The 21,319-nt window shown below is 40.7% G+C and overlaps 1 protein-coding gene across 1 annotated transcript in view; it reads left to right on the top strand.

Annotated features, from left to right (window-relative positions):
• The window catches only part of rasgrf1 (Ras protein specific guanine nucleotide releasing factor 1), a 706,856-nt gene that overhangs the window by 654,827 nt on the left and 30,710 nt on the right, over positions 1–21,319 (top strand). The window contains exons 22-23 of the mRNA XM_060924009.1: positions 1,964–2,048; positions 11,655–11,852. Coding sequence (XP_060779992.1) covers positions 1,964–2,048; positions 11,655–11,852 — 283 coding nt within the window. The remainder of the gene's footprint in view (positions 1–1,963; positions 2,049–11,654; positions 11,853–21,319) is intronic.

Here is a 21,319-nt window from a genome sequence, read left to right as displayed (position 1 = left end):
ATTGATATCCAGTCTATTGTGCGCCAGCAGGCAAAACCACAAGTATCTCATTAAGTTGCACTTAATGTTGGGCCACTGTTTTTTTAGTTTTGTGCCTCACTGAATATGAGCCCTTTGCACTTTGTTTCTTTTAAAACAAACTTGTGTTTGTCGTTTAACAAGATGAGCATTATGTTAAAAATGCATTTCACTGTGGAAAATATTAAATAAATGTATGTTGGTTCAATAAACATACAGTCATAAGAATATACAAATATTTTTTTCTAATTTAAAATTCTTTTGTAACTTCTCTCATATCTGATTAGTTGAAGTGCGCGGTCATGTGGCCCTCTGATGGTGGTGATGAAAAATTGTGGCCCTCTTTATCATGCAAGTTGCCCATCCCTGCTGTACACCAACGCAACCCATCTAACTTGAAGGAATTGGAGCAGTTTTGCCTTGAGGAATGGGCAAAAATCCCAGTGGCTAGATATGCTAAGCTAATAGAGACAAACAAACCCCAAGAGACTTGCAGCTGTAATTGCAGCAAAAGGTGGCTCTACAAAGTATTGACTTTGGGGGGTGAATACCTATGCACATACCAGATTTCTGTTTTTTTTCTTCATCTTAATTATTGTTTCTGTTCACAATTTTTTTTTAAATGCATCTTGAAAGTGGTAGGCATGTTTTGTACATCAAATGGTGCTAACCCTCCCCCCCCCAAAAAAAAAAAAAAAATCCATTTTAATTCCAGCTTGTTATGTGAAAATCATGGCAAACATCAAGGGGTATGAATACTTTTGCAAGACACTGTCGCTGGTAACATATTACAGTACCATTCAATAACTCATTATTCATAACACATTACTACACATTACAACTACTATTTATTTACTCAGGATGTTCGTAGGAATTCACCATCAGCTAAGCATTAATTACTGAGTCTTAAACATATTTACATTTCTACTGCAAAACTACTAGCTACCTTTGGTTCTTTTATAATTACTACTGATTAATGACCACATTGGCATTAATTCCCTGATAAATACAAAATCAATAAAATAAAATCTATGATAATACAATACTGCAACACTGTAGGACAGGATAAGCGGCTACAGATAATGGATGGATAGTACAATATTAATTAATTACAATAACACTACAGGTAAAATATTTCAAATGGAATTCAGTTCTTTGTAAGGGAAAATCACCTTCTTGCTCATTTGTGGAGGCTTCATCCATAGATATACCTACAACTAGTAATATACCCTGGGTGGGATGCCAGTTCATTGCAGGGCACCATGCACACATTTACACACTTAACACCTGAGGTAATTTAGCATAGGGAGGAAACCCACAGAGACATTGGGAAACTAATTCAGAACTCCACATAAAAAATAACCCAAGCTCAGGCTTTATTTAAGAATGTTTTGTACCCACACATCCTGTGCAGGGTCGCAGGCAAGCTGGAGCCTATCCCAGCTGACTATGGGCAGGAAGCAGGGTGCACCCTAGACAAGCCACCAAATCATTGCAGGGCTGACACATAGAGACAAACAGCAAGTCACACTCACACCTACAGTCAATTTAGTGCTACCAATTAACCTAACCCACATGTTTTTGGACTGCGGGGGAAACCAGAGCACCCGGAGGAAACCTATGCAGACACGGGGAGAACATGCAAACTCCACACAGAAAGGGCCCCATCAGCCACTGGGCTCGAACCCAGAACCTTCTTGCTGAGAGGCGACAGTGTTAACCATTGCACCACTGTGCTGTCCCTTTGTACCCACATGTTTTACAATATTTATTTTCAAAGACAAAATAATAACTTGGACAGACACAACATCCAGTGTGGTATATGTTTTTGCTGAGGGTAGATTACAGTGCAAAAAAGTTCCACAAGTGCAAATAGTGTAAAGTATGTTTTTAAAACTGCTATTTTGCCATCCTCTGAAAGTAACACTGTCATTATTATTTCCAGGGAGTTCTTTGGCCAAGGATGGATGAAGAATGACAAAAATGAAAAGACACCCTACATCATGACAACGACCAAGCACTTCAATGATGTACATATGTATCTATGGTGACTCTGTCATGCACATCAGTATTAAAATTGTTCTCTTTCATACCTCCTCATTGCCAGGGGTGGTGAGAATCACCTGGCTGTCATTTGGTCATTTCCCTTTCTTCTTCTCACCTTGTGCACATCAGACATCATGTACACCATATGGAGCTATCTGCATAACAGCTTGTGACTATGTTCAGAGCTGCAGGTAACTTGTCCTCCAAAGTTGGTAATAGACTCCTATCATATTTTTGACAATTATGAGTGTATTTTTGTACATTTACGCATATGCTATAGAACTTTTTGGTTTGTTACTTTGAGTTGGGTTCCCTTATTAACTTTGCTAATCTTGTTGTGTATTCGTCGCTGCTCTGTCAATAAGTCACCTCTCAGTTTTGGCAGGTCAGGTTTTCCTCAGTGCACTGATTTTTTCATATCTCCCACTGCCTAGTGACCAAAGGACCTGTGAATATGTGCCACTTGTAGTTCTCCCTTGTTATACCTTGCTCCACTACTGAACTCGGTATGTCATATGGGTTGGATTTGGGTTTCCTTCCGTTCTCCCCTTGAATCTTTGTGGGTCAGGCTTTCCCTTGATGCTTTGACTCAGTACCACAGCCTTTACAGTCTATTGACTAGTGGGCCTGTGGATAAGCATGGCTAATGCAGCCAAGTGGGTGTCCTTTGCTGTACTGTGTGCTGTTCATTATTGAGCCTGTTTTGTTTGCCAGATCCACTAACATAAAACACCAGGGCTGGAGTTGGGTTTCTATCCATGCATCCCCATTCTCCTTGCCATGTCGAGTTCTTCCTTGGCATTTCTTCTCAGAGATTTTCACACACCCTGACATCCAGCTGACTAGTAGGTCTGTGAGACTGAAAGTTTTGGAAGTCATATTTGTAAGATAGATGGATGTTATTCACCTGTACATTCAGAATGCACATTTGAACAAAATTTTGTTCCACTGGCTTATGTCAGTATAACTGCTGCATATAACTATTGCACATAATCTAATAACCAAAAATGTCAAATTTTACAATTAGATACTTTAAATTAAAAAAAAAACCTTAAATAAAATTTACTAACTATGTTACATACTGTATATTATATATATTGCACAATAAAGGATTTATAGCAGCATGTAGGCTATTGCACATAGTCCAGTTAGTGAGCTTCTTGTCCATGTATATGGTAGGGGATTATTTAGAGTTCAGAAGTCTGATGGCTTGGGGGAAGAAGCTGTTACTGACCCTGTTTATTCTGCTCCAGATACTGCAGAATCTCTTGCCAGAGGGCAGTAGGGAGAACAGTCCATGACGTGGATGGTTGGGGTCTTTTATAAGGTTTTGAGCCCTGGTCAGACAGTGTTCAATTGCAATGTCTTGGATGGAAGGCAGAGATGTCCCGATCTTTTCTGCTGTCCTCATTACTCTTCGCACAGTCTTCCAGTCTGAGGCTTTGCAGTCCCCAAAGCAGACAGAGATGCAACTGGTCAGTACGATCTCTATAGTGCTCCTATAGAAAGTGGTGAGGATGGGAGAGGGGAGGTATGTTCTTCCCATCTGGCGCAGAAAGTGCAGGTGCTTCTGTGCTCTTATCACAAGAGAGGTAGTGTTGAGGGACCAAGTCAGATTGTCTGTGATCTGCACCTTCAGGAATTTGGTGCTGCTGGTTAACTCCATTGTGGTGTCATTGATGAGAAGTGGTGTGCGACTGTGCCTATTTCTCCTTAAGTCCACAATGATATCTTTTCTTTTTTCAACATTCAGGATTAGGTTGTTTCCATTGCACCAGTCCACCAGCTGTCTCACCTCCTCCCTGTAGGCCTGTTTGTTGTCATCCTGACTGAGACCCAACACTGTTGTGTCATCTGTATACTTCACAATGTGATTTGTACTGAACCTGGCACAGCAGTTGTGGGTCATCAGGGTAAACAGTAATGGATGCAGGACACAGCCCTGAGGGGAGCTGGTATTCAGGAAGATGGCGCTGGAGATGTTGTTCCCAGCCCATACAGATTGGGATCTGTTTGTTAGAAAGTCCAGTAGCCAGTTATACAGGGGTGTGCTGAGGCCTAGTTTTCCTCCCAGATCCTGGAGGATGATCGTGTTGAATGCCAAACTGAAATCCAAAAACAGCATAAGTGTTGTTCTCCTCCAGATGTGCCAGGCTCAGGTGGAGTACAGTGGATATAGCATCCTCTGTGGTGTGATTGGGACAGTAAGCAAACTGGAATGGGTCAATGGGGGGGGCTGTAGATGATATGGGCTTTAACCAGTCTCTCAAAGCACTTCATCATTATGGGTGTGAGTGCAACCAGGTGGTAATCATTTAAACATGCAATTGTGAGCTTTTTTTTGGCACTGGTAGCTGCCTTGTAGCATGATGGCACTACAGCTTGGCTCAGTGAGGTGTTAAAGAGGTCTGTGAGGACCAGAACCAGCTGATCTGCATATTCCTTAAGCACACATCCTGGAATGTTATTGGGACCCACTGCTTTCTGGATGTTGACTCCTCTCAGGATCCTGTGTACATCCATTGGGTCAAGGCTGAGTGCCTGCTCATCCAAATTAGGGACAGTTTTCTTGCAGGAATGTTATTTTGTGCCTCAAATTGTGCAAAATGTTTGTTGAGTTCATTTAGAAAGTCTGTGTTATCCTCACAGAGTGGTGGATCAGCCTTATAGTCTGTGATAGTCTGTATGTCCTGCCACATGCACCTGGTGTTCATAGGGTTATGGAAGAAGCTCTTGACTTTCTGGCTATAGGCATGCTTTACATTTCTCATGGTACAGTTTAGGTTGGCTCTTGCTGATCTGAGCACCACCACATCTTTGAATGTGGCATTTCACACCTTCAGCATTGCACATACCTTGCTGGTCATCCATGACTTCTGATTAGCTCATGTGGTGATGTACTTAGTGACACAGACATCCTCCATGCATTTCCAAATGTATGCAGACACAGAAACAGCATACTCCTCCATATTGATGTGTTGATTTTCAGTCGCTGTCTCCCTAAACATGGCCCAATCCCTGCACTCAAAACAGTCCTGTAATGCTGATATAGCACCCTTGGGCCAGACCCTCACCTGCTTCCTGGTGGGTTTTTTCCCTGGTGAGCATGGGCCTGTATGTGGGGATCAACATCACTGACAGATGGCCCAAGGAGCTGAGATGGGGGTGGGGGACTGCCTTAAATGCTTTCTTAACATGTAGGCTAGGTCCAGTGTGTTCATGCCTCTAGTTGCAAAATCCATACGCTGATAGAAATGAGGGAGGACTGTCTTCATATTGGTCTGGTTAAAATCCCCTGCTAAAACACCCACCAGATTTGTGGTTTGCAGATCACTGATGGAGTGGTAAAGCACATTTATGGCCTCTTTGGTGTTTGCACTGGGGGGAATGTACACACCTGTGATAAGAATAGTTGTAAATTCCCTGGGCAGATAAAATGGTCTCCTATTTAACAGTCAAAAACTCAATGTCCAAAGACCAATGACTTAAGACCACTGTTGCATGATTGCACCAGTTGTTATTTGTGTAAATGCACCCCCCCCGCAGATTTACCACTGAGAGCACAGCTCCTGTCCCATTGGAATGTTGTTAGCCCCTGCATGTTAACAGCAACATCCAGAAAGGATGAGTTTAGCCATGTCTTTGTTGGAATTATAGTGCAGCAGTCCCTCATCTCCTATTTCGTTGTTTAATCCAGCCTCAGGTAATCCAATTTATTCTCTAAGGAGCAGCCTTTGCAAGCAGAATGGATGGAAGCAGCATCCTAAAAGGGTTAGCCATTAGCTTGGCTGTTAGCCCACAATGACTGCTGTGCTTCTGCTTTCTATCACACCGCCTCCATCTCTTTCGGGAGCAGCCAGTATTGGTGGGAGACTCCACTGCTTCCTGGAGCTGCTGGGTCTCATTGGCTTAGCAGTCCAAGGCTATGTGGAGCATCCAAAGCATTCGCGTCTACATTCCCTAAACTGCTGGCTGTACGTAATTACAACATTACCTGATGATCATACACTAGTTTAGCATTGTTATGCTGAACATAAACAGTTGGTCTCATCAGTTCAAGTGGTTTATTTCTTCTAAAAAGTTTGTTCCTATAGTAAGCCAGTGCAGCTGCAGCTGAACAGGGTGCCACCATCTTTGAAAAAGGGTTATCAGGTTAAAAGGTTATGTTGTAAATTGGGTTATCAGCCTGTGGCTAGTCACCAAAAACCACAGACAGAATTAGTCACCATGAATGCCTCCCTAACAGGCTGTGGCTCAGTGTCGTGCCACAGGGCAGAGAGCTTCTTTCCACCATGCACCCCAAGAATCTGGTGTGGGAACTCTGCCTCTTGCTGGAGTCCCTGAAGACCTCTTCTTGTGAACCCATTCCAAATGTTGACCTGCAGTGGATGCCTTTAAAAAGTGCCATTCAAGAAGAGATCACTTCAGCAAAAAGAGTAGGATAATGACATATTTTGGTAATAAGCTGGCCTTGCATGCATTGGTCACTATATGACTCAGTGGAAGAGAAGTAATGAGGTGAGGCGGTAGGGATGGGTTTCTGCCCAAGGTCTTATCACCCACTTTTGTAACCAGTAGATTGACTTTGTAGTATACCATGACGGTGAATTTGTTGAGGAATTTTTACAGTCCTTAGTATGTATTATTTTGACTGAATGGCTATTTGATATTCTGTTTCACTGTTCATTAGTGACAGAGAATAGATATGGGTAACTCCCCTGTCTAAACAGATACTGGGTCACTAGGTGGTGGATGTCATCACCCTGGCCTATAAACATACAACTCTACAAGGAGCCACTCCTCTTCATGGGCATCATGCCAGTCCAGGACAACTGTGCTACTACTAACTGGGTATCACCTTGTACCTTCTTCGGGCTTTACAGATTTAACATCATATCTCCCAAAGGTGTGAGCGTGGCTTTCCTTTCCATTCAATTAGAGGCTGGGTCAGTTCCTCTGACTTGTTGCCACTCCAGGGTTATCACCAGACAAAAAGGGTCCAGGGAAAGATAGCTGTGTTACAGTAGTTTTCTTCACAAATTCTGCATCATACATCAATTTGTGATTTTACTGAAATGTCTCTGGTATGCAAAAAGGTATTTAGGTGATTCTCACCAGCTCTGACAGTTATCCCATGTTCACTGAACCACAGGTACATACATTACTAGTGTTTTTTTCTTTCCCAGTCTGGGGTCTCATTCATTAATCATGCGTATGTATAGTTTTGGGCATACACCTTTAATATGCAAATACAGTGATGCTTGAAAGTTTGTGAACCCTTTAGAATTTTCATTATTTCTGCATAAATATGACCTAAAACATAATCTAATTTTCACACAAGTCCTAAAAGTAGATAAAGAGAACCCAGTTAAACAAATGAGACAAAAATATTATACTTGGTCATTTATTTCCTGCGGAAAATGATTCAATATTACATATCTGTGAGTGGCAAAAGTATGTGAACCTTTGCTTTCAGTATCTGGTGTGACCCCCTTGTGTAGCAATAACTGCAACTAAACATTTCCGGTAACTGTTGATCAGTCCTGCACACCGGCTTGGAGGAATTTTAGCCCATTCCTCTGTGCAGAACAGCTTCAACTCTGGGATGTTGGTGGGTTTCCTCACATGAACTGCTCACTTCAGGTCCTTCCACAACATTTCGATTGGATTAAGGTCGGGACTTTGACTTGTCCATTCCAAAACATTAACTTTATTCTTTAACCATTCTTTGGAAGAATGACTTGTGTGTTTAGGGTCATCGTCTTGCTGCATGACCCATTTTCTCTTGAGATTCAGTTCATGGACAGATTTCCTGACATTTTCCTTTAGAATTTGCTGGTATAATTCAGAATTCATTGTTCCATCAATGATGGCAAGCCGTCCTGGCCCAGGCGCAGCAAAACAGACCCAAACTATGATACTACCACCACCATGTTTCACAGATGGGATAAAGATTCTTATGCTGGAATGCAGTGTTTTCCTTTCTCCAAACATAACGCTTCTCATTTAAACCAAAAAGTTCTATTTTGGTCTCATCCATCCACAAAACATTTTTCCAATAGACTTCTGGCTTGTCCACATGAACTTTAGCAAACTGCAGACGAGCAGCAATGTTCTTTTTGGAGAGCAGTGGCTTTCTCCTTGCAACCCTGCCATGCACACCATTGTTGTTCAGTGTTCTCCTGATGGTATACTCATGAACATTAACCAATGTGAGAGAGGCCTTCAGTTGCTTAGAAGTTACCCTGGAGTCCTTTGTGACCTCACCGACTATTACACACCTGGCTCTTGGAGTGATCTTTGTTGGTTGGCCACTCCTGGGGAGGGTAACAATGGTCTTGAATTTCCTTCATTTGCACACAATCTGTCTGACTGTGGATTGGTTGAGTTCAAACTCTTTAGAGATGGTTTTCTAACCTTTTCCAGCCTGATGAGCATCAACAGCGCTTTTTCTGAGATCCTCAGAAATCTCCTTTGTTCGTGCCATGATACATGTGCTGTGAAGATCAGACTTTGATTGATCCCTGTTCTTTAAATAAAACAGTGTGCCCACTCACACCTGATTGTCATCCCATTGATTGAAAACACCTGACTCTAATTTCACATTCAAATTAACTGCTAATCCTAGAGGTTCACATACTTTTGCCACTCACAGATATGTAATATTGGATCATTTTCCTCAATAAATAAATGACCACGTGTAATATTTTTGTTTCATTTGTTTACCTGGGTTTCTTTACTTTTAGGACTTGTGTGAAAATCTGATGATGTTTCAGGTCATATTTATGCAGAAATATAGAAAATTCTAAGGGGTTCACAAACTTTCAAGCACCACTGTATCTATGCAAAGACTGATTTGTCAATTGTGAAAGGATATCAAGTGTGAGAGGAGGTATAATAGTTTGCCACCAAGTGTAAACTGATTACAAGGAGCTATAATCCCATTTATTGTCATCATGTCAGCATATTTGACAGAATTGCTGACTGTGCTGCAGACAGGGACATATCACATTCATAGGAAATTATATGAAGGCATATCTAAAGATCGATTGAGATGTTTGAAGATTTTTCATATGCAGCTTTGGGCAGAAACGAGACTGGACACATGTGGTGTAGTGGTTAGTACTGTTGCCTCATGGCAAGAATGTTCTGGGTTTGAAACCTCACTGCTGACAGAGGCTGTTCTGGTATTTAGGTGAAGTTTGCATGTCCTCCCTGTGTCTATGTGGGTGTGCTCTGTGTTCCCCCACAGTTCAAAGACATGCAGATTAAAGGAGATATGCAGAACCTTTATTTTCAATACATTTCTGAGTGGATAGTATCTCCATCCTTGACTCTTGTATGCTGCATAAATGGGAATAAAAAATATATATTTTTGAGAGTTAAAATTGACCGCAAAGTTGGCATTCAAGCTGCCCTGCTGAGCCAGCCAGCCCTGAGTGCGTGACATCACAGCGGTAACCGGTTTTAAGGCCGAGGCCTTTGAAAGCTATAGACCAAAGCCAGACTCAGCAGGCGAGAGTGGTTGCAATGGCCTCTTCATTCAGATTTATTGGAGATTCTTCGGCTTCCTCAGATAGTAATATATCTGACTGTGATAGTCCTGAAATTGGAGTGTGTGCACATGCTACTGCTATACACATAGAACCATATCAGTTTGAACCACTGAAAAGTGAATCCGATAGTAACACATCGGCCATGGAGACCCCACCTTACGAAATAAAGCCAGAGAACAAAGCCATCTAGAGAACTGGATGGAATTGAACTGACAGTCTCATGTGTCTCTCATTAAAACAGGATCGGCGTTATAACTTATGCAACATACACGTACATGCATGCATTTTTACTGATAAAACATTAAAGGCTAATTAAATAATCAGATGAACTGAACTGAGACAATCACATTCTGAAGCAAATAATCTTGTACCGGTAACTTAAATACAAGTTACATGTATTAATCTAGATGCAGGTAAACAAATGAGAGTCACATCTTACTCGTCTGTGTTGTCGTTCCTTGAAGGCCGATCCTGTGGCCGATTGTTTTTGAAACAATCTGACTTTCAGTTCTTCATTCAGTTCTTCGTTCATTCGCTTCTTCCATGTAAGGGCAAGATATTGCTGCTGAGGCAAGCATATCCAGTGGGGGGGGAGGCATATCTAGCAGAGAAATCTGATGAATGGTCCACTCATTCTCCATTTTCTCCATACTGAGTACTCTGTCATTACTGCTTGGCTCACACTCCAGGAGAACTGGTGCAACTGAACTTACTTTCCTTTTCTTGTAGTTTTCTTTTCCTTTAGTTGTTGGTATTGCACCCTCTTTCAATACAGGCTTATAGCCAACATTCCTCAACAGATCCGAGGTTTCGTACATCTAAGTCTAATGTCATTCCCACACCATATGGCACGTTAGGCGGCCCTTGCTATGTAATAGGTGAGAGGCCCTCGGCCTCTCACATAGCTAGGGTTACAGTGGGGGGCTGGTCCTCTGGTAACCATGAGAGTTTGACTCCCCACTCACATCTGTATTGCAGCGTGCCTTGCCATATGGCAGTAGGTGCCATTTTTATGATGGTCTTTGGTATGAGCCGACCATGAATAGAACTCACGATCTCCTGATTGAGAGGTGGACACTAGGCCAACTCGTGGTTGGGTTTCATATGAGTCCTCAGTAAACTGTGCAGAGCAGAGGAGAGACCACTTTGTAGGCACCCAATGTGCCTGTGAACTTCTTGTAATACGTGTCCAAATCTTTGCAGTTTGAACATTCTTGGACCATGACTGTAACATAAATTCACCTTCTGTCATGTTGCTGCACCCGCCAGCAACACATCTATGTGGTATGGCAATAAATTAGCTCAAAATGGAAGTTCGAAGTTGCAGTCAGCTCTGTGTTTTAGTATACCAGAAATGGCGATGAGTACGATAGCTTTCCTGCTGTGACGTCACAGATGTCAAGGTCATTCACACTCAGACCGCTACCTATATGAATCATTTTAATTGTAAAAATTACTATATTAGATTTATTGTTAATACTTAAAACTATTCCTATGCCATTCTTGAGGTCTCAAGGCATTTATAAACAAAAAGTGAGGCCATGGCTCTGCATATCTCCTTTAAGTACAATGGGGCCACTCTAATTGGTGCAACCTGTAGTGGTTTCCCAGCCATAATGTATGTGTATCTCACTATGGAACAGCTCAAAAAATTAAAATAAAAAAAAATGCCAGTATCCTTGTGCACACTGGTGCCTCTTATGCAGCATATTACTTGTTCTGTGCAGGCTTTAATAAATAAGACCTCTGATGCTGGGGTCTGCTCAGTGCATTTTCCCTGTGCTAATAGTCATTTCATGACAGGCTTGTTGATTCATTATTGAATTTGTAAAGGTCAATATAAATTTACAGGAAAACAACTAAGATTCACAAAGAATGTATAATGTATATCTTGTTGCAGACATTCAACAACAATTTTTAAAGGTGATTTAATCACAATTTTTTTGTATTAAGCCTTAATTGATAATCATTTCACTGCCTTTCTTTAAATTAGGTTAAATATACTTTTAAAATTTAGTTGCTTTCCCTTTAAAGGTAAGCAACCTGATTGCATCAGAGATACTACGCTGTGAAGACATGAATACACGGGTGGCTGTGATGGAGAAGTGGGTGGCAGTAGCTGACATCTGCCGCTGTCTCCATAACTATAATGCTGTGCTGGAGATAACCTCATCCCTCAATCGCAGTGCCATTTTCCGCCTCAAGAAGACCTGGCTCAAAGTTTCCAAACAGGTAGGACAAAGCATATTGACTATTATGAATAACTGAGTTTTATAGCATGACTCAAATGCTTATAGGTGTAGGGCTCTACAGCACACATATTTGGGAATAACATCTGAAAAATGTACAGAAATACATTATTATTATTATTATTATTATTATTATTAATAATGCAATTTTATTTGTATACTGCTTTTAGCAAAAGACACTTAACAAAGCAGCTTGACAGAAATCTGGAGGTAGACCCTAATGAGCAATGCAGAAATGCTGGTATCAAGAAACGTTGAGAGGAACTAGACATGGAAGTGAGCACATACTTTTCTGGGTGACACTACAGTGGTGCTTGAAAGTTTGTGAACCCTTTAGAATTTTCTATATTTCTGCATAAATATGACCTAAAACATCATCAGGTTTTCACACAAGTTCTAAAAGTAGATAAAGATAACCCAGTTAAACAAATGAGACAAAAATATTATACTCGGTCATTTATTTATCAAGGAAAATGATCCAATATTACATATCTGTGAGTGGCAAAAGTATGTGAACCTTTGCTTTCAGTATCTGGTGTGACCCCCTTGTGCAGCAATAACTGCAACTAAACGTTTCCGGTAACTGTTGATCAGTCCTGCACACCGGCTTGGAGGAATTTTAGCCCACTCCTCTGTACAGTACAGCTTCAGCTCTTGGATGTTGGTGGGTTTCTTCACATGAACTGCTCGCTTCAGGTCCTTCCACAACATTTCAATTGGATTAAGGTCAGGACTTTGACTTGGCCATTCCAAAACATCAACTTTATTCTTCATTATCCATTCTTTGGTAAAACGACTTGTGTAATTAGGGTTGTTGTCTTGCTGCATGACACACCTTCTCTTGAGATTCAGTTCATGGACAGATGTCCTGATATTTTCCTTTAGAATTCACTGGTATAATTCAGCATTCATTGTTCCATCAATGATGGCAAGCCGTCCTGGCCCAGATGCAGCAAAACAGGCCCAAACCATGATACTACCACCACCATGTTTCACAGATGGGATAAGGTTCTTATGCTGGAATGCAGTGTTTTCCTCTCTCTAAACATAAAGCTTCTCATTTAAACCAAAAAGTTCTAGTTTGGTCTCATCCATCCACAAAACATTTTTCCAGTAGCCTTCTGGCTTGTCCACATAATCTTTAGCAAACTGCAGATGAGCAGCAATGTTCTTTTTGAGAGCAGTGGCTTTCTCCTTGCAACCATGCCATGCACACCATTGTTGTTCAGTGTTCTTCTGATGGTGGACTCATGAACATTAACATTAGCCAATGGGAGAGAGGCCTTCAGTTGCTTAGAAGTTACCCTGGGGTCCTTTGTGACCTCGCTGACTATTACACACCTTGCTCTTGGAGTGATCTTTGTTGGTCGACCACTCCTGGGGAGGGTAATAATGGTCTTGAATTTCCTTCATTTGTACACAAACTGACTGTGGATTGGTGGAGTCCAAACTCTTTAGAGATGGTTTTGTAACCTTTTCCAGCCTGATGAGCATCAACAATGCTTTTTCTGAGGTCCTCAGAAATCTCCTTTGTTCGTGCCATGATACACTCCCATAAATGTGTGTTGTGAAGATCAGACTTTGATAGATCCCTGTTCTTTAAATAAAACAGGGTGCCCACTCACACCTGATTGTCATCCCATTGATTGAAAACACCTGACTCTAACTTCACCTTCAAATTAACTGCTAATCCTAGAGGTTCACATACTTTTGCCACTAACATATGTAATATTGGATCATGTTCCTCAATAAATAAATGACCAAGTATAATATTTTTGTCTCATTTGTTTAACTGGGTTCTCTTGATGCACTTTTAGTACTTGTGTGAAAATCTGATGATGTTTTAGGTCATATTTATGCAGAAATATAGAAAATTCTCAAGGGTTCAGAAACTTTCAAGCACCACTGTAGACAGTGGGATTTAAACACATTACAGTCGACCAGACATATTCAAACTTTGTCCACATGCGCCCCACTTCCCAATTTTTGGAGAATTTGCCAACCCCAACACCCCCATCCATGAACCACCCCCAAACTGCTTCTACTCAACAAAAACAAACTTGTTGGTAGGCTACTTGCACTTCTGCAACATATACATCTAAAAAAATAAAAAGGGCTAAGTCATTCAATTTGGCCAGAGGTTTTATTGCCTATTATTCCAATAATAATATAAAACCACATTACCATTTACATAATTTCTAAAATGTTAACTTTCACATTTTTTGTGAAGCCCTCCTTATTTTTTTTTTTTTGTTGTTAAAATATTCAGCCCTGAAACCTTATGAGCAACCAGACATAAAAGGAAACATATCCTCTTTTAGGTTAAACCAGATATAATCATGAAGCATTAATCATTCATCCACAACTATCTCATCTCATCTCATTATCTCTAGCCGCTTTATCCTTCTACAGGGTCGCAGGCAAGCTGGAGCCCATCCCAGCTGACTACGGGCGAAAGGCGGGGTACACCCTGGACAAGTCGCCAGGTCATCACAGGGCTGACACATAGACACAGACAACCATTCACACTCACATTCACACCTACGGTCAATTTAGAGTCACCAGTTAACCTAACCTGCATGTCTTTGGACTGTGGGGGAAACCGGAGCACCCGGAGGAAACCCACGCGGACACGGGGAGAACATGCAAACTCTGCACAGAAAGGCCCTCGCCGGCCATGGGGCTCGAACCCAGGACCTTCTTGCTGTGAGGCGACAGCGCTAACCACTACACCACCGTGCCGCCATCCACAACTATATACAGTGGATATAAAATGTCTACACACCCCATTAAAACGAAAGGTTTTAACTTTTTACTCATCTTTATTGTGAAATTGCATCCTATAAATTAAAGAGAAAAACAATGAGATTCATTTTAAGGGAAAAAAAAATAACCTGGTTGCATTTCTTAGTTGATACACTATCAGATTTGATCATGGCCTTCAATCTTTTTGGGTAAAAATCAATCAGCTTGGTATATTTTGACTTAGTAATATTTTGCCCTGCAATGTTCTTCCTTGCAAAATAATTCTAACTCTGTCAAATTGGCTGTGTATCTCCTGTGCACAGACCTCTTTGGATCACCCCAAAGATATTGATTGATTTTAGATCCCCAAACCCCCCAAAATAAACTCTGTTAATCACAGCAAGTGCCCTTGGGGTTTTGTTTGGCTTTAAGAGTTTTAGCAGAAGCTTAAACACCACAATTGACTTATTTGGATCTATTCATTATTAACTCAACACTGATGAAAGCCCCAGTTCCAGCTGAAGAAAATCAGCCTCAAAGTATAATACAGCCACATCCATGCTTCACTGTAAATAGTGTTTTGTTGGTGATGTGCTGTCTTTTTTGTGCCAAACATATTCTTTGGTATTATGGCCAAAAAGTCAAGTTTGATCTCATCAGACAGTGTCACATTATTCCACATGGTTTTGGGAGATTTTTTTTCCTAAACTTTAGACAAGCATGGATTTTTTTTTCCTGCAGTCTTTTTTTTTTTAAGAATGCACGAGTTGTTGTCACATGTAGGGAGCATGTGGGGAAAACCACCATATTTGTGGCATTGCAGCCAACATCAATTTTACCAAGTTGGACCTGTGCAACACCTGCAATCTGAAATTCATATGGCAAAGGGATGAATATAAGATTGCATTCATTATGCCTTTGGCACTATGAGTGTAAGGTGATTAGGACTGCAACAAATGACTATTTTGATAGTCGATTATTCTATTGATTATTGAAATGAATAATGGATTATTCAGATAATGCATTGCCCAGTTACCGAATAACTCTTATTTAGCTATCAGCTTTTGTATTTAACTTTAGCTTGTATTTGGCATGTGCTAACTAACAATGAAGACAATAAAAATGAACATTCAAAAATTCAATCTTTTCATGAACTTTCCTGCTCATTCAAAAGATAAATATTCCAATATCTTTCCTGTCAAAACTTAAACCCAATGATCAGCAAAGTAGCAGCACTAAAATATAACAAAACTACACCAGTTTTTCCTTCATCAGTAAATCAAACAACCCATCTCAATTTAAACAGTGAGGATAGAAACATGCATTCTGTGCTTTGTGCATTCTGCACTCTGTTGCAACTAAATTAGGCTTCAATAACAGTTCTGTATTGAAATGGAGGAAAGCCAGCATCTCCGCATGCCCTTGTGACAGGCTAGTTCCACTCACCAGACAAACCAAATCCAAAAATAAAATCAATTACCTAGTTAATAGCTCAGTTATTATAAAATAATGGCTCAATTATACAAACACAAAAACATACAAAACATTTTGTTCACCCATACCCCTTTACGCAGACAAAATACCCATATTTACCATTTACATTACAAACACCCCTGACAAAATGGACCATACCATCAAATACCCTTCTTTCTCTGGTGTGGTACAGCCCCACAGTTTCCCAGCTTTTAACATTAGCTAACTAGTTAGTAAACTAACTTCCCAAGATAAATCTTCTTCATCTAGTGAGCCAATCTTCTTCCTCTTCAGGTGCTCCCAATATAGTGGATGTGCTTCCATGCCAGCTAAGGTCAGCTTTACAAGTTGTGCAATTCACAGCTTTTTTTCGCCTCAGAGTTCAGTGTGAAATGCTCCCACACTTTGGAAGTTTTTGTTTTTGAAGCTGCCTTTGCACTTTTATTAACTTCTCTCCAGTAAGTGGTAATGTCAAAGCATTCCTAATTCGTGCAAGAAACACATGATGATGTCACCAGCTAACTGACTTGTAAATTATTTGGCAACTAATTTGGTCATCAATTTTAGTCAACTAAGTCAATTAATTGTTGCACTCCTAAAGGTGACGTCCTCTGGTTAATAAATGGCCCTGTGGTCTTCAAGTGGTTTATTAATGAGTTCCTGAGGGAGGCCCTGAATCACTATGCCTGTGTGTATATCAATGATGTTTTGATTGACACCTGGTCCAGGGAAGAACACAGGCCACATCAGGTTAATTTTCCAATCACAGAGAATTGCCTGTATGTCAAACTAGAGAAGTCTGTCTTCTTCCAGAAGTTTGTCTGAAACATCAGTGTGGCCTCTTTAACCACACTGACCTGTAAGACCCCAAGGCATTTTTATTGGACTGCTGAGGCTCAAGAGGCATTTGAGGAGCTTAAGAGAAAGCTTACAAGACCCCCGGTCATCCAGTTGCCTAATACTGAAGAACTGTTTGTCAACTGAGGTTGATGCCATTTATGTAGGTGTAGGAGTGATTCTCTTACAGCAAATAGGCTCTTCACAAGATCCACCCTGTGCATTCTATTCACACAGGCATACCTCAGAAGAGCTAAAGTATGATAATGGGGACTGAGACTTTCTTGCTGATTTGAAAAATGGACCATTGGCTGGAGGAGGCTAAGTACCCATTTGTGGTCTGGACTGATCTCAAGGCCCATGTCCAAGCCAAGCACCTCAATTTCCACCAAGCAATATTTTTGGCAGGTGTGACTTTGTCCTGTAATATAGCCAGGGGAATAGTTAAAATAGTATGCCTGATGCCCTCTCACACCAATGGGCTCCCTGAGGTACAAATCTAGAGCCTATGATTCCAGTCCCTCAAATTATAGCTCCATGCCTCTAGGATCTACAAAATGCCATCACAGAAGCCTTAGAACGTGAACCTGGCTATCCTAGTAGTATTGTCTATATGAGCTTCAAGTGAGAAACTAGAGCCAATAATCACAGCAAAGTTTTCACTGCTGGCACATCCATGTACAGTAATTCAGAAAGCATACTTCTACCTGCCTGTGGTCCTAAAATAAATACTTCTGTCTTGTCAGAATTTAGTAGGTGGGAACATACTCAGGATCCAGCATGTAATGTCCTTTACACATTCCTCAACTCTATTAAGCTGGTGTCTCATCTGGCTTTGCTGAAACATATTTCTGTGTGTCACATTTATCAGTGGAAGCTAATATGTTTATGAATAACTGCACCCTGAGGTAGCATATATAAAGAAAATTACCTTATGACACCCCAAACGTTACTCTAGTTGTAACGTGGCTGTGACAAACCAGACGCTCATGGATTAAAAATAAACTCAAAGCTTTAATGAAGACAGTGAGAGAAGACAAATGTACAAAAGCCAGGCCAGGTCAATACTGAGAAATATAACATAGTAATGAGGGATAGACAAATCGTGATCAGGAATCGGGAATCAGAAAAGCACAGGCAAGATAAACACAAGGGCTAGGCAAATAGGAAGAAACCAGAAGGCAAAAAGGGTCATACACAGTAACGCAATCAGAAATAGAATCGCTCAGTAGGCTCACGAAAATGTGGAGGCAATACTATACAAAGGGTAAAACAAACAGAGGGGTATACAGACATAAACAAAGAGGTACAGGTGATGATACTTAGAACTCAGGGAAGCCACTCCTAGGAAGTGGCTCCGGGTTGGCTGATGGAGTGCACATGGTAGTGACAGGTGTGTGAGGGGGATTGTGGGAAGTGGAGTCCTGAGTGTTAGGTGAGCCCGGGAGCGTGACACTAGTATGCATAATAGCAGGGCTTGAAATTCGCAGTGGTCCGGTCGCCCGAGGCGACTTAATTTGTCATTTGGCGGGTAATTCCTGTCACTAGCCAGCCGGCTGGCTAGTTGAAAATAAAAAATATATATGAAGCGAAGATTCAGACACACCGTCAACTAAAGCCACCACATATTAAGCGTGTGCCGTGTCTGTGTTAATCGATGTGTTCATCGGCAGGACGGAAAATACCGAAGAATTCCGAATCATATCGTGTATGAGTCAGGCTGTCGTTTTTTTCACTACTGCGCATGCGTATAACACATCTCATTGAATATTGCGGTAATCACGTGTAGTATTGGACCAGGTGGGTGGAGCACAGAAGCACGGCAGGCCAGAACTGAGTTCTCAATGAACGATTTATTGCCAGCTTTTCAGCCTTTTATCACTTCCCAGCCGCGCGCGCGTGTGCGTGCGCGCGCGCACACACACACACACACACACACACACGTGTTCTGTTGGGGAGAGAGAGCTCCCTTTCTCTGCTCTCCTCTCCTTTTAAAGGGTGCGGTCACTGGGGAAGATACACAAACACAGGTTAATCCCCATCAGGAAGGTAACTAGTCTGGCTGGCTGGTGAAAAAAAAAAAGAATTTTGAGCCCTGAATAGTGTCATCATTCACATCTACAAACTGATAGCAATGATTCCACCACTTACCTTCCCTGACTCCGCCCTCCATTCACAGACCGGTGCTTGGCCACGCCCCCCGCTGTGACATCACGTTATCAAATTCAATAGATGTGGCCACATTATCGCCCATTTAAACACGTGTTTTTGTTGTTGTTTACATCTACATCTGCCAAAGTTACGTTGCGATGTGGAATTTTCTGAAAGGTGTACAGAAACCGCTAGAGACAGGGACAAAGCGACCTCGGTCTGAAGAGGAGCAATGAAAAAGGACTTATAAGCAAACATGGGAGCAGGGTAGGCCTTGGCTGCGATACGATTTTTATGGAATAATTAATTTTTTTCAAGTTGATTCCTAGTCAATATGAAGCTCCTAATGCTTTCTCTCAAATGGTTAAATACAGAAAGCATGTTGGACATATTTTGGGTGCTATAGTCATGATAGTAAGTATATTTGCTTTCAATACTCATACACCAAGTTGCCAAGTTTTCCAATATATTATAATTTGTTGATTATTATATTATGGTGCTCTGTGTTGTTTTCATTTATGTATTTAACAACAGTATCAAAATACTCGGGTCTTGAAATAAATGTACATTAGTCATAAACAATGGTAACTACTCTCTTTTGCATTATTTTTGACAGAAGTAAAATTCATACATGAACAAATTTTGGCTAGTTGATTTTCTGTTTGGCTAGTTACTTTGGAAGGTAACTAGTCCGGCTGGCTGGTGAAAAACAAAAAAGAATTTTGAGCCCTGAATAGTGTCATCATTCACGTCTACAAACTGATAGCAATCAGTCAAATAAAGACTTGACATTGTTGCTACAAAGATAATCTTTACCATTCTCACTCCCAGCTAAAACATTAGATATTCTTCTATGCATTGTGTTTTCTGGTATTTTACTGTAAGCCAATAGGCCTTAGTTGCCTAATTGTTTACTGTATGTCCTTGTAACAAAAGTTATAAGTGTAAAATAAGTACTGTAAATTAGGTTGTTTTTGTTCATTTTGTTTTCCAGTGAGGACCAAATCTTCACGATACATGGATTTTATATCTCATCCGTATGTATTGTACAGTTTGATAGATGCATTTGCAGAGAGAGGTCTCGACAAGTGTAATAAAAGATCTAATGCTCTGTCTACCTAGTTGTTTGGCACCCTTACAGTGTCACTTTGTTCTGCATTTGTTTTTTTGTGAATTGACTCCCCCTCCTTGAACTTTTAGTTTCTTCAGTATAACATACACTTTGACCGGGAATAGGAAGTCAGACATTTTTTAAATCTTAGTTTGCAGCCAGATTTTTGCTGAGTAGCCTCAAACATCTGTTGCAGTCGTTCCTTTTGTTTATGCCATCAAAAGCATTGTCTGTGACTATTGGTTCAGCACGGGTCATAGAATAATATCTGAATGGTATTTTTGTTCAGTATCTTTTATAACCTCATGCCTTTATGTTGTCAAATTGTTAGCCATATGCATACATTTTTATTGCACTTGAAGCACTATACTACACAGTAGCTATATACACTATAGTATATAGTTCAATTACACGTTACTCATTGTATTTTTAATGTATTTTTAAATTTATTTATGTTCTTCAGTTTCACTTGATTCATGAAGTGAATGAAGTTGCTGCCCAATAAAGTATCAGGAGCATGGAAGCTATATCCTGACTCCCGTATTCATTTGAATGGAGTTTGGCTCACTCCTGAATTGTGTAGCTATGTACACATCCGAGGAGAGCAGTACACACTTCTAATTACTATTATGATATACAATTAATGGAGGCTATCAAAGTCAGTTTATTCAAGTCAGTTTATTTTTACAGTGCTTTTAACATCAATGTTGCAAAGCAGCTTTACAGAAAAATAAAGACTTTAAACATATGAACTAATTTTATCCTTAATAAATTTATTTATCCTTGATGAGCAAACCTGTGGCAATGGTGTCAAGGAAAAACTCCTTCAGATGACATGAAGAACTAGAGTCAAAAGGGAACCCATATGTCAGAGAGCACAGGTTGATTAGAGTGGAGATGGATATATGTGCAGGAAGAGAGTCTTTATTATAAAAAAAAGCAAACAGGACTATAGTCCAAAATGGCAGGCTAAATCAATAACAATAAATGGGCTAAAGGGTCTAGCAAGGCACAAACAGACTAAACTAGGCAGGACAAGGTTGGAAACCAAAACACAGAACAAGAGTTGATAACCGGAAGGGCACTGCAGTTACAATGGCTTGGAAAAGGTGAACGAACAACGCAACACTTCG

The sequence above is a fragment of the Neoarius graeffei genome, chromosome 6 (assembly GCF_027579695.1).
Source record: "Neoarius graeffei isolate fNeoGra1 chromosome 6, fNeoGra1.pri, whole genome shotgun sequence".
In the NCBI taxonomy this organism is placed as follows: domain Eukaryota; kingdom Metazoa; phylum Chordata; class Actinopteri; order Siluriformes; family Ariidae; genus Neoarius; species Neoarius graeffei.
The sequence above is the reverse complement of the archived record's forward strand: the minus strand, read 5'-3'. Positions and strand labels throughout refer to the sequence as shown.